Source organism: Anguilla rostrata, chromosome 1 (genome assembly GCF_018555375.3).
Source record: "Anguilla rostrata isolate EN2019 chromosome 1, ASM1855537v3, whole genome shotgun sequence".
NCBI lineage: Eukaryota > Metazoa > Chordata > Actinopteri > Anguilliformes > Anguillidae > Anguilla > Anguilla rostrata.
The window spans coordinates 23,080,613-23,095,550 of record NC_057933.1 but is presented as its reverse complement, the minus strand read 5'-3'; the positions used below and the strand labels follow the sequence as shown (position 1 = coordinate 23,095,550).

Genomic DNA, 14,938 nt, shown 5'->3' with positions numbered 1-14,938 from the left:
TTTTATAATATCGGGTGCCTACCCTTTAACATTACGCAGCTAGATAACAGATTCTTTGCTAGGAGCATCGCGGCTTTAGGTTAAACCACAGAACTTAAACTATGCTAAGCAAATCTTCAACAGACGATGTTCCGTCACCGCCTACACCAGACAGTTCCATCTTGCCCTGCCACGCCTCGTTCACTGTAGTGCTAGAGTGCCCTCGTCGTCGGTGTTGTAAAAGGGCCAAGATAACCATAGCAATAGTGACGTTTCTCCCTTGTTCTTATTGGAAGAAACCCCGTCGAGTAGCGCCAGTCGACAGGCCAGCTAAACCTGTCCCACAAGGCCCGCCTTCACTCCCCGCGCTAAGCGTTCACTGGTTAATATTTTGAACTATGATGATTGACCGTAGCAAAATTCACTTTCTGATTGGGTAACAAGTTAAACTGGTGCCGCCCTTTCTATCAAGCTTGGTTGAGAAGCTATACTACAGTTTTTTTTGTAGCTCCCTCTGTCCAAGCGCACAGCAGTTCAATTCGGAGGAGCTGAACGGAATTCCAGAACGTCAAGTGAGAAGTCGCTTTTCAGAAGGTCTGGACTTTGGACTTTAAAATTTTAAAATATATAGTGCTTGATCGGTGCAAATTTTAAAACAAACAAGGGTTTCGATGTTTTGTTTCTGGGAGTACTAATGGAACAGATCTGGCAGTGTGAAAGGGGTACATAGCGGCACTCTTGTGCCGCATCCATTTTGTCATTTCTACCTACAAAATAAATAGTTTCGTGAATGCATTGTTCCTTGTTAAAACGGGAATGAGCTGCATTCACGCTTTTTATTCAGTGGTACTATATGCTCTTGTTTTTAAGCATAGCCTCGTTTAAAAGAAAGTAACGTAATTGAAACGTTGTATGGTATAAGACTGGGAAATTTCTACCCTACATCTGACACAATGGAAGAACTTAGCCAGCTCTCCCGCTCCGAGCTTTCTTGTGCATGCTACTGGCTAAACTAATGTTATGATGTAGTACCGCTTTGCTACATTGCTAATTTTGCAGTCAGCTTGGTAGACTAGTGTTTTGAGCAAACCACTGGCTTGTTTTGACAATTGTTGGAAGCATACTAGCAAGATATCTTATTAGCCAGCCATGTTTAGTATTTGCAAACAGCTTGTTAATTTTCGTTGGATATGTTATCATAATATTAGTTATTCGGCTAACGGATGATCGAGAACTTTGGCGTGCTAACTGCTCTAACCAGCTAGATGTTAAGTCTTAGCGAAATGGCTAACATTAGCGAACTAACTTAACTAGATATGATAGCTAGCTAGATAGGTTGTTGTTAATTTGACTCCTACCGAGCTACTCTTCATTAAGGTTTAGCGCTAGCCAATGGTAGCTACACTGAAATGGTGTAGTTAACGTTATTCTGTTAGCGAACCTTACCTATACTGGGTACGTTACGGTCAGGTGTTGGCTAACAGTTATCCTCTAACATTAACCTAGCTAGCAATACTTAAGACGCATATACTTATATAGTTAACAAATGAAAACCAACTAGTTACACAATTAACTAGCTAATGAATAAAATAACTGCAATAGTAACGTTAGATAACTTGCAACAATCATTGAATCAATGTTTTCTGTTTGTCCACAGGTTTCCAAAGGATAAATAGCGATTCGTCAGACCGGACACTGATTTAAATAGTACCTAACGCGAAAAACGAAAGGTATAAAAACCCCAAAAAATACAAATGGAGGATAAAAACAATCTTATTCAGCAGGCCAAGCTAGCGGAGCAGGCCGAGCGCTACGATGATATGGCCGCTTCAATGAAGAAAGTAACAGAGCTGGGAGTCGAACTGTCCAACGAAGAGAGGAACCTGCTGTCTGTCGCCTACAAGAATGTGGTAGGAGCCCGCAGGTCCTCCTGGAGGGTGATATCCAGCATAGAACAAAAGAGCGAAGGGAGTGAGACGAAGTCGGAGATGGCCAAGTCGTACCGCGAGAAGGTGGAAAACGAGCTGAAGGAAATCTGTCAAGACGTACTGGTAAGTTGTAGCAAACTAATAGACATTTGTTACTACGCCCCCCCCCATTTTTATTAAAACCCTGTCTGTCACTGAAATTTTGTGACATTCGTAGTGACATTATTGCATGAAACCCAGATAATTATTGCCGCTTTCATTAAACAGGGAGACGTGGGACGATATTCATTGGACACAGCTGGGTCAGTACCTGATGTTATGGTATTGGGCAATTATTGCGCAGTAATATTCCTGGTTACACGTGCAATTTAGGTGGAATCGTATCAATATGCGCGTTTTAGTTGATTCACCTTGCATTGAAGGCAGGGTCTCGTGCATGGACTTCTATGTTGCATTGCTGACCTTACGCTTGTGTGAACGAACGGGTTATGCACCACTGGTCACTCTGCACTACGCTGGGTGTGAGCGATACGACTTCCTCGTTCTCCAGCAGTTCGGATCAATACATATATAAGGAATCGCAGCAACTTTTCTTCCACCGGGGAAACCGCACCTTGACTGTGCGCTGGCACTCCGCTTGTGGGAAGGTATGCCTGGATTTTTACAACCCATACGGCCCTCGTGACCTGTGCTGTGAAGTTGAGATTTGGTCGCATACGTTGTTTTAGCAGAGGTTATTATCCAGAGCGACTTTAAATGCAAGAAAACATAATTGCTTTCTCCCGAGTTACGTGACCAACGTTTTTTAGAGCAATAGATGTACTGTATGTACAACATAATTACATTACGTTACTGAAGAGATTTCTTGTCTCATTCTGCTTGTCAGTATGACAAATACTTCAAACAAATATATTTGAAGTATTTGTGTACTGAAAAGCACAAGGTGCAGTGCACGTTATTACATTGGTATATTCTCTAGATGTAAAAGTACATGTGCGTTAGTACCAATCTTTAAGTATTGCAACCTTCAAGGTTGTCTTTTAGCTCGTGCCCCACCTCGTGCAGAATGAATCGCATATTGTATTTCACAAAAGCTTAAGTGCAGGCCAGAATGTGACAAAAGCAGCTACATTGGTGACTGGGCACCCCAAATCCTTGTATGGCCAAAGGTATGTTTGAATGGGTGGAGTTCTAGTACACCAGTCATCTTGAATGGCTGAATCCAATTCCTGATTTCCTTTCTGAGTAACTGAAGCTCTTTAGACATTTCAAGTTTTATTTAGCCGTGATTTCCCTTGTTTCTCTTACTCCAAATTTGTGATACCAATTGCATTCTTAGACCCACTTTGTCACTAACTTCCTCTAGCTCTAAGAGAACAGATACGAGTACATTCTCAGATGAAGCACGTGATGCCAACTGCTGCTTTTTTACACTCCACAGTGAGCTATGCAGGCATAGCATTAGAAGACTGTACTTCAAGCACAGCTGCTGCAGGCAGGCTGACTGATGAGATGGGGAAAATCCTGCAAACTGAAATGTTGTCTTGGTGATGCGACTGCATATTATACACTGCCCAGCAGACGTGTAGACTGTAGTTGGCACAGGCTTAGCCAGTATTTAGTACCAGATATAGTAGCTGTTATAGCACATATATCACACATTAAAAGCTGTTGAGCAACAGGCTGTTGCCAACATCACAATAGAGTACAGACTTGTAAGGGGAACTTGCATGTCTTAACTTTGGTTTTGCAGTGGATACAGAAGGCAGCATTACAGAAAAAAGGAAATATCTGCAGTTTACATTTAACTGTGAGTTTATTTTCATATAAAGGCCGACAGGTAACAGAGCTATCATCTGTGAACTAAGTATTGGCTGGCCATTGCTAGCCGGTGTGCTTAAAAATAAAAATAAAATAAAAATAAACCTTTTGTCTCAGATTCAAAATTCTATTAAAATGTGGCATTTTCTGAGCAACAGAACCTAGACTAGAATGGAGTAGTAGCCATCTTGTTTGTAATACCAGTAGCCTAGTATGATTAAACAATGTAGCTATTTAACTATTTAGATCTCTGTATTACTGGAAATATATGTTCAGCTTATTACCCATTTCCCTGTAGCTAATGATAGTTGTGGGCCCCCTTTCTGCTGCCGCACTGTACCATGCCATGAAACCATACTCACGGGTTCTGGGTTAGTTTCCATCGCCCGCAAAAGCTTACCATAGGTCTTGGAACTAAATTTTGCTACTCCTCCAATGAGGTACCAAAAAAGGTACCAGCAACTATGGGGTGGAGCTAGCAGTCCTGTAAATCACCGATTGGTTTAATGTTTACTTCCTGTGAATCTGAGCAAACCAACCCCCGTTTTTAAATAGCTATACAAATGAGTTGACAAATTTGAAAGAAATTTATTTTGGACTGTGGGAGGACCAGGGGGGAAGCCATAGCATTTGCTTCATATTTAGAGGTAAAAGGTGACTTTCCCTTAATTTGTAGTATACGTTTCATTCTAAATGACTTAAAGTTGAAAAATAGAAGCATGCAGACTTGTACACTTGTAACAGAAAAAATGAACATACGGGCCTGGAATTATGAAACTTTTAAAAACATTTTAACTGCCCCAAATAGCTTTCTTTTGCCATACATTTTGCTTGACATAGCTAGCTAGTTAATGTTAGTGGGCTACTTTCTGCTAACATAATATAACAATAGAATTGATTAAAAAGACATGAAATAATAACCTGCTTCTCCCCATTAAGCTGTCTATGGTTCGTCTTAGTCAAGAGTCACTTGTGTTTGGTCAGACATGTTAATTAGACCTAGGTTTACAGTAAACAGCTTTGTAACAAATGTGAAGCCATAACCCAGAGTTTGGAATATCAATGGGGACCCTGAACCCTCTAGGGCCGTGCAGGGGCATGCCCCCCAAGGAGAAAGGTTTGTATATTTTAACAGTCAAATGCATAAATATGGTGCACTTTGAGAGGAAAATTAAGAGCCTCGATCTTCATTTCGTTCATATTGAAATGTAAATGTTGTGAGTTACCTCAGAACAGGCTACAGTATTAACCTTGGCCAGCTGCTAATTATTCATATCGCAGTGGGTTATCCACTGTATTGCTCCTTCACGTAATCAGCATAATGTTTGGCGTCACCATCGGATACAGATAGCTTTGCTAACTTGATGCTAAAAATAATGTTTTAAACCATTGTAATCACATTCACATCAATGTAGCTAGAAAATTGATAATTAACTCCAACATTATTACACATTAAATAATTTTGTGTCAGAGCACATTGAGTATAATAAATTGCTAATATTTACCGTATCGTAAGTAAATGCATTTGTGTCTTGTCAACTGGTCATTTTGACCGATACAGGGAAAAGGACCTGTTTAAGAATAGGGCTCTGTGGTATCTAGAGAAATGGGTATTTTACAGTGATGATAATGGTAAAACTTGGTATAATAGATATTGTACAATGAGTTTAATACCTGGTGAAATGGGTATTTAGCCTTTACAGCCTAATTAAGAACAGGTGAAAACTATTGTATAGTGGCTATTGTATAGTGAGATTGTGTCTGGCTTTTGGATGGAGGAGGTGTAGCATGTGGAGTTGGAAATGTCAGCATAGAGGTGTGTTTGTGGTTATCTGTAGGGGGGTGGGGCTTAACTTATTTGCTCATTGGGGAGGGCCATCGTTCTGATTTGATGAGACGAGATTGGGAGAGTTCTAGCTCTCTTACATTAAGCGGAATCTTGGCCATGTTTACGGACCGTTACTTCATCTAGATTGTGCCTACCTTTCCTGGGTCAAACTAGGGCTTAGGTGGTGACAGCAACTGCGGCAGGTCCGAGTTTACTGCCACCATCAACTCAACGCGTCATCTCCCTATATTTAGCTACATATAGAAAGTAAAGATCTGGTCTTTAAGAGGCCACCACTTTTGCATTGAGATGTAGACTGTAAAAGAAATGTGTGACAAAGATTTAAAAAAATTGGAACAACTTACATGTTTATTGAAGGGTTACATATTGCAAGTGCCAAAATTGAAATATAGCCTATACTGAAGGATTTATACACTGTAAGGGGGTCATTTGGTATTTAGAATTGTAATTTATCTTGAAATGCTTTTCATTTTTGTCACTCAAAAGGGTACAAGTATTAATTAATGAATCCAGCTAACTGTGTTTAAATACATTCACTCCAAAGCTTGTACCATCCTTTTTGTTACTGGTCTTTCTTGCAGGGGAGAATCGCCGTACATGTAACACTTGATAGATGTAACCCCGTCAATAACGTAATGTATAACGCTGCTACTGTAGCTATTTCAGGTTTGTACTTTTGCAGTTCTGGTCTCTACCACCTCCTAAAGGAATGGAGGAATGTGATAACCTTTGCAGGAAATATTTTGTTTTTGAGTTCGTTTTCAGTGCAGTATAGAATCCACTTAATTGCATAATGGATTATTGCATGATTTGGATATTTGCATATAATTGCCAAATCCCTAACCATTTTCCATTCATTCCATTGTGAAGAGATTGCATATTTGCATAAACCATTGGTGCATATTTCGGATATTTTCCTGCAATTACTGTATGTCCATTTACCTTGCATAAAGATCCATAAATATGTGTTATGTCAGCAGATGTGGCATAAACCAACAATTATCCCATAAAGACTCAAAACCGCAATAATTTACCAAGGTAGGATGTTTCTGTTCAAAGTCACGTTAGTGGATGGCTGAGTGGAACACGTGGCTGTCAGCGCTATCTTTTACGCTATTAAGCGGATTCTACTGTAGTTAATTTAACGCGTCTAAGTTTGCGCGTAAACTTAAAGTCAAAATTCAAAAGACTTGAAATTCAGTATCATTCCCACAAAGACTGTACCAATAAACTCACAGACGTCTTATCATTTTCAGGGGGTTTTTTTTTTTTTGGGTGCACGATTCTTCCTATAGACATCTTAGGTGGCTTGGAAAAAACACTTTGGCTGCCTGATTAAGACATATCAATGCAGGAAAAAAATGTTGCACGTTCCGGTACCTACCTAGGAAAACGAACCTTGCTGTCGGTTAATAATGGATCATTTTCATGTAGCTCTTTCATCTCAGGATCTCAAAGCACTTTACTGTTAATTACACAAAACTTGCCTCAACCACCACTAGTATGTAGTCTCCATGTTTGTTATTCCCGGCATCCTTTTAAGCACCAGGACTCTCACCGCACATCGACTAAGGTGGAGAGGGAGGGATTATAATGGCCGTGACTGTGTCAGTGTTTTAAGACCCCCTCCTGTTGTCATTCACTCAGACTTGCACCTCTCCATCTGTGGTTGGATTTCAGATTGCAAATGGGATATGCAGATATGTACGTGGTGTGATCGGACTCCAGAAAAGCTATTCAGTACTGCTCCATTGGCCAGATGATATAATTGGCTGAAATCTGTCATTTTCAAGTGTGGAGTGCAAAAAAATTTATGTTTTCAGAACTTATTTATTTTTTGCGTGAACAATTTTTTATGGTACATTTGGGAACATTAAAAAAAAAAAATTTTTAGAAAGGCTGCAGGTTAAGTACACTAACTCTTTTTGAAAGATTGTTTAAATGCGTTTATTTTCTTTATTTTCTATTTAATCAGATGCGCATATTGACCTTGCAGTGGCCTACTTCTTCCTCTGCTCCCCACACATTGCCTTTGGGCCCTGAAAAAGCCCACATCGTTTGACCTCAAACACAGCATATTCTCTTCCCCGTGGAGGCATCTGTACTTTATTTGCTGGTACACCAAATGGCGTGGAATACAGCAAGCAACTGTCCTCATTAAAAGCGGCCAGTGTGTGCCATGTTAGAGAGAGAGAGAGCAGCATCCTGGCCTGCTCTCCAGGCAGAATCTGGGGCAAAGTCTGTCTAACACACTTGAGGCGTGTCCCCGATGCAGACTACTTTCGAGTGACTTTGCACGCTAAATATATCCTCTCCGCACGGCCCTAATATTGGCTCACCGCTGTGAGTGTGAGAGGGGACAAGTAAAGCAAAAAGTTGCTGCCAGATTTCCTCATCCAGGCATCTGCATTTCCAGCGAAGCACAATTGTGCGGTTTGCCATAGCACCGTGCAGGTTTAAGGGGCATTTTCCCCAGCTAATCCCTGAACGTTGGATTCTCCCACATCACTTATTCCATCTGAATAAAAAAAGAAGAGAAAAAAAGCCATCACCTATCAGCACTTATCCCGTATGCACAATCATGTAAAATCGAATCCACATGTATTTATATAGCACATTTCTACTATGAATTTGTCACATTACTGCCTCGAACCTCAATAAAAAGCATGCCAAAGGTGACAGTGGCAAGGAAGACTTCCGTACATGACATGTAGAAAGAAACTTTGGAATGGACAAGACTCTGTGGGGAGCTTGTGATTGCTGCCTCAGTGGTGTAGGTTTAAAGGGGTTTTATAGGGACCCACGTATGAAGTGGATTTTCAGTCCGTCCAATGGGTTCTGGACTGGGTGTGTGGTGGTGAAAGCTTCTTGGGGTGGGGTTTTGAGCTGGAGCCGGGGGGCGGGGGATGTGGGGGCTGGCTGAGGAGTGGCTCCGGTTGCAAGGCTTTCAGTGGGAGGGGGGAAAACTACAAATAATATTAGGCAGGGGACAGCTGTGGGTAGCAGAGGGGAGATGGCAGTATATGGCCCCGCCTCCGTTTCCTATGACAATATAACTACTAAGACTGAGAATTCCATGGAACAGAGCAGCCCAACCCAGTTCCTGGAGGTATACAGTCCTGTTGGTTTTCTCTCCAACCCTAATTTGGCACACCATAATCTACTAAATACTAGCTCAATGACAAGTCTAGTTGTTCTATTAGGTGTGCTTTGTTAAGGTTGGAGTCAAAACCTACAGCACTGTAGATCTGCAGAAACACGGTGGGGCTGCCCTGACAGAATTACCCATGGTGAAATAAGGCATTGCTTGTCCCATATGCACATCGGTGGCAGAGCATCACCTATCCCAGATTCCTGCAGAACCCTAAACCCCTGCTGATGATTTTTTTAAATTCTCCTTTTCCTCAGAACCTGCTGGACAAGTTTTTAATTCCCAAATCTGAGAACGCCGAGAGCAAAGTCTTCTATTTAAAGATGAAGGGAGACTACTACAGGTACCTTGCCGAAGTTGCTGGAGACGACAAGAAAGGTAAGCTTTTCAAAAGGGCTCTTTCGCGGTTAGACCAGAGATGTACCCTTAGTCCAAATCTGAATGCAGTATTTGAGCATGCAAAGATAATGCAGCCTAGTGCACCAGACCATATGAATCAACACAATTGTAGTTACAAATGGCTAGCTGTATATCGGCTGCTAACGGTTTCATGCCCTGATCCACTGATGTTAGCTAGTTAGCGACATGCAATAAGCCTTGCTATAAAGACTGTTCTTTAGGAACGATGGCTGTATAGCACATGGGGTGTCTTCAGTGGCGACAATTTATTGAAATTTACCTGAAAGCAAACCGCAGACAGGCAGTTAAACTTAAGTGACCTCTGAAACCCCACTGGAGGGTTGGAAGGTAATCCAGTTTTATGGGGATAGTAAAACAACTGGCTGAGCGGACAGCCCCTGGAGACAGATGGGAGAAGGACTATAAAACTGCAGGCCTCTCGGAACCTCAGGGAACAATCGTGGGAAGCTAGTGAATGTGGCATCAGCCTCGAGGAATTTATGCCACTGGCATGACTAACCAACATTGGCCACCGCATGAGGTAGAGCAACAGCTCTGGAGGTGGGACGGACATTACTCAGTCTGAGCCAATCAGGACTTGGGATTGTTCAGACAGCGCCGGCACACAGGAAAAAGATTTCGAAGCTTGAATGTTGGTGATTTTGTTATGTGGGCTAGTTCTGTGATCTGCAGCTCTACCTTGTTTCTAAGGAGAATGGATTGGGCTCTGAAAAAACGTGAAAAAATACTAACCCTTGTGTTGAACCACACATGGTAAGGTTGTCCAGTGGGCTGTGATCTGCCTTTGCAAAAAAACATAATAAATAAAAATTGCTTGGAATGGAAGGTTCCAGGTAGACCTGAGGTCGAGACGATCATTTTAGCAAGAGGTCTTAAACTAGCAGGCCTTTTTGAGGGACAAAAAGATCAATACCATCATGCTGTGAAAACATTGGTTAAAAAAAAAAAAAAAACATGGTCCATCATACTGTCAAAATACATTTACTTTGAATCCCTATCCTACACCACTAGTTTTGACTTGGTTGACTGCATTTTTAATTCTAGTGGGGAATTATCACTCTTCTGTACTCTCTTAGGGAATTTTCACTTCCTTTAGTGATTGGCCACTTTTCTGTGTTCACCTGGTGAATTCTCAGTCTTACTCACATTGTGAGTTGTGACCTCATTCAGCTGGTGAAATGTCACCTTCCTGTATTCATCTGATCTGTTATTACTGTTGTTCACCGTGGGAATTATCACTCTTCTTTATTCATCATCTTCTGCACTTGGGGCCTATAGGAATTTATTTTTGTTGAATTTCAGCAGGCTAATCTATGATTTAAGAGCCCCTATAACCAGCAGTCCCTACAGCCCCCCTCCCCTCACTCTCACACACACACACACACACACACACACTAGTGCCGTAAAGCACTTTGATCGTTCGGAAAAGCTATATAAATGCAATGATTCATTCATTCATTAACAATTAATAACCCTGTCATCATCTGCTGTAGTGGTGTTGACCCATGACTGGGTGTTGAGTTAACCATTGATAGTCATCTAACCATGAGTGGTTTACGAATAAAGAATCTGTTAAAATGTTACAAATTATCTTCTCGCCATATATTTTTCATTCCATATATATTGAGGTTTTTTAGAAAAAGGTCAGCACACACAGTTTTAGTCTTTTTTTTTTTTTTTTTCTAATGGTGCTAAGAATACAATCCCTCCAGAAAATTATTAAATAATTGGGATGAACAGCGTATTTCCTTGCAAATGCTTTTATCTCTGCTTTCATTAAATTAAATTGTTAGCGAGAGATGGTGGGAATCAATGGACATTAACACCTACATCCAAGAAACAATACAAGCTTAAAATTCAAACATTGACTTGGTAAGAGCAGACATCATGAACTGTGTGTGGAAGTAAGGTTTTCATCTGAATATTTCCTGAGAGTAAGTTGTCATGATGTGATTCACAGACACACAGTAGCCAGGAGGGGGGAGTAAAGTTGCTTCAAAAACGATATTACCTGCACTGTTGCTAAGTAGAACTGTGTTTTAAATTGATATGGCTAGTCTACCACCTTATTTGCTTCATTATTTATATCATTCTTTTTTGCATTTTGTTTAGCTGTTAAAGTTAATTTCTGAATATAAATCAAGGAAACTGATTTATCTGATACCCTTGTAATGAAGATGGTACAGTCCTGTGGAGGGTATTACAAAATGTCCATGTTTTTTTAAGCAGTGGGGTTTGTGGCAGTGGGGTGGAGGTAGCTTTCATGCTATAAGGGTACATTACCGCATATATAATGGCACTCTTGTCCATGTCATTTTAGGGATCTTTATAGTGTATGGTAGACATTTGTGGTAACAGGCATGTGAATAGTGATTCAGGTGATGCGCAGTGATGACTGAATTTCCTGTTTTGTCTTTTTTTGTGTGCAGAAACCATAGAAAGCTCTCAAGCTGCATACCAGGCAGCATTTGAGATCAGCAGGACAGACATGCAGGCCACTCATCCCATCCGGCTGGGTCTGGCGCTCAACTTCTCCGTCTTCTACTACGAGATTCTCAACTCCCCTGAAGAAGCCTGCAAGCTGGCCAAGACGGTCAGTCCTTTCACTGCGCCTGTCTTCATCAAACTGTAGCGTGCCAGGCTAACACTGCTCAACACTGTCTATAAACCTGTGTTCAGTGCTGTCCTTAATCCTGTCCACGATGCTGTGCTCAACATTACACTGCTAAAACGTGCTTATTTCGGCTGTCTGCTATATTACACTGGCAGCCGTCTCTGCTCTTTGCACAGTGCAACACTGCTAACTTTGCTTTATGCACAATACTACAGTGTTAACTCTTTCCAGTTTGTGCTATGCTATACGGCTAACTCATTATGCTGTATGCACCACGCTTAATAAATCTGCTGAATGCACTATTGTACATGCACTATGCTACAATGCTAATTTGTTCTGATGTATGCATCAGGCTGCCATGCTAGGCTCTCAGCTCAGTTAAAGGGAGCGTTTGTTTTATGAAGACGAGAAGCATTAGACTGTTGGATTATAAGTGTAGCCAGGACTCTAGTGACCCTTACTGGCGACACCGAATACATACGTGCATTTGCCACCTGACCTGCTTATGTCCTGTTAACTTGTCACAGGCCTTTGATGAAGCCATCTCTGAGCTGGATTCACTGAATGAAGATTCGTACAAAGACAGTACTCTCATTATGCAGCTGCTAAGGGATAACCTCACAGTAAGTTTTACCCACCCCTCCGGCTACTTCTGGACCCTTTACCTGTAATTTTCCCACCTTTTGACTTTGTAAAGATATGAGATACATTTGTTCTGTTGGCAGTAGAGAATTTGGGGCATTTTAGGCTGCTCTTCTGTTTACTACGTGTGTCATTAAAAGTATTTTTCGAATTTGAAGCTTAAGAGGACAGAATCAATAAATACAGTAGGCTTTGCAAATGGTGACTTGCAGTGAGCGTGCGCAGGGGGAGGGGGGTGGATCGAAAATTAGGGACCAGAGTTACTTGTCAGTTTGCAGTACAGTTTTCATTACCCCTGGTTCCTGTTACTGTCTGACCCTAGAACAAGTCGTAAAAGGGTGTCAAGGCTGTCGTGTTCGTCTGTGATTGAGTGTTTGCGAGAGCACTTTTAACAAACGCGTTTCATTGCAGTTATGGACCTCTGACACCGCAGCGGACGAAGGCGAGCCAGCAGAGGGCGGCGAGAGCTAGACGCACACCGACTCCTCTGCCAAACGGGAAAAAACGGGGAACGAAATGACAAAACCTTTTTACACTTCTCCATTCCTATTGCTCCACATACAAAAAAATCTCCTAGCAATGAAAATGCATCAGTACTGAAGAGCTGTTAAAGGGAATTCAGCCATTTAGTTTCACAGCGCAGCTTTCGGAAAGAAATTGGAAACAAACAAACAAACAAAAAAAAACCTCCATTCCTTAATTTGTGTTTGTCATAGCCTTCCATATGTGTAGTTTCTGCTGTAGAAAAGTATTAAGAGCTTCACTTTATATTGATGTAAATTTCCCATTTGAAATACAATTTGAATATGAATGTGGCAGTTCAGGGCTTGCGTGCATGTTCACGTAGTTTATCAGATTGCATTTGAAAATTTCAAATGCTAGCGGTTAGCGTACCATGGCAGTGAGGGTTTCTTTGTCAAACCGGCTTAAATTAACATGTTCCTCAGACTTTTGCTTTTTGTCTTCTTTCTGCACAGTGCTGTAGAGTACCAGCTGCTGTAATAGTCTATACTAGCCTGGAGTGACCCTGTGTTTGCTGGCTGTTTGGTACTGCTATGAGGGGGAGGGGGAGGGGGGGGGGTGTTGAAGTCACACAGCCTGGCTCTTCACAGACCGAGGTCGCTAAGCACTCCTTCTTAGATACGGTTCTCACTTCAGTCTGACTTTGTAACACGCCTGAATAAACAGGGTTGCGGGGGGCGGGGGGAACTTTCTGAAGACCAAAAATAAAATGACAAAAAAAAGCTGAATCCTACATGTCCTACACTGGAGAGGGAGGCGATGCTGTGCTCATCAGGTGCAAGTGTTGGGTTTAATACTTTTCAATGCAGGGTTATGCACATGTAAGAGGGCGTCCGGTTAGTCCATTGAGTGTCATTTAGAGATTTGGACCACTATTATGTTTTGCTAATCATTGATTGTAGTCCCCAAGAAGCCTTGTGAAAATGTCCAATGCCCTGCGTAACGGCTATATGACATGAATAAAAATAATTACGTTTTATAAACCAAGCTTTGCAATGTTGTTCATTTATTCTTAAACCAATATTGCGTCTACATATGTTGGACTACCCCCCACCGCTTCATCTCCTCCTGCAGATGGCGCCCTAACCACACCACCCCTCCACACCGGTATTTAAAATGAATATAAATACCTTAAACTAAAAGCTAATCCATCTCACTGCATTAGTAAAATTGCAGCTAACTGAGGTACCCACTTCTGGGTACTTGCATGGAGACTGCATACAATGTAATTGTAGCACCATTTAATCATAGAACTGATGCATTTATGAAAGATTAAATGTGGATATCTATAAGTTAATAGTTTGAAAAAAAACTACCAATTAAGCCAAGAGAACATTTTCATAATATTTATTTCACACACTGGTGACAATCACAAGAGATAAACTAGGATTATTCCTCTACACCACCATGCAAGCCACAATGACACAGGGTGCTTTCTGTCTTTTTGGATGCTTATTGTCAAATCAAAAATATACGAACAGTGGTTGGTAACAGGTAAAAGGGAGATGACGTTGATACTGGAATGTATCTCATGCAAGTACAATTCTGTTTATCCATACATTACCATAACTGGCTAGGAGCATGTCATCTTTCTTGACCCTCAAAACAATTATCAAAACAATAATTACTCCCAGTATCCTAATGTTCCTATATGTACTGTACATGACTCATTCATACAAACTGCATTCATATTGTTAAAGACCTTGAATGGCATTCAATTTAATAAGCTCATTGTCAGGGTCCAAAGGGACCACCTGCTGTCATGAAATGTAAATAAATCATGAGCACTGAAATTCTGTGTAGTTATGAGAAACCAAAATGATATAATAACCCTAAGCCTTAATTTGGGGGGTATTTCCATCCATATTTAACTGTCAATGACAGCAGTACAAGCCTGGAAAAGCATCACCAGGGAAGATATCCACCGTCTGATAATTTCTACGGCTCGCATGCTTTAGGAATTCCTTGCATTCAAAGGATATGCAAGTATTATTATTTCACAGCAAAATGAT

General features: G+C 41.2%; 1 protein-coding gene across 1 annotated transcript; it reads left to right on the top strand.

Moving 5' to 3' along the window:
- Nucleotides 1-416: 416 nt before the first annotated feature.
- Nucleotides 417-13,913, top strand: LOC135252425 (14-3-3 protein zeta-like). Its single transcript, XM_064330465.1, has 6 exons — nucleotides 417-573; nucleotides 1,637-2,030; nucleotides 8,986-9,106; nucleotides 11,578-11,741; nucleotides 12,290-12,385; nucleotides 12,816-13,913. Exons 2-6 carry the CDS (start codon nucleotides 1,734-1,736, stop codon nucleotides 12,873-12,875), a joined length of 738 nt encoding a protein of 245 aa, XP_064186535.1. The 5' UTR covers nucleotides 417-573; nucleotides 1,637-1,733; the 3' UTR covers nucleotides 12,876-13,913.
- Nucleotides 13,914-14,938: the final 1,025 nt, after the last annotated feature.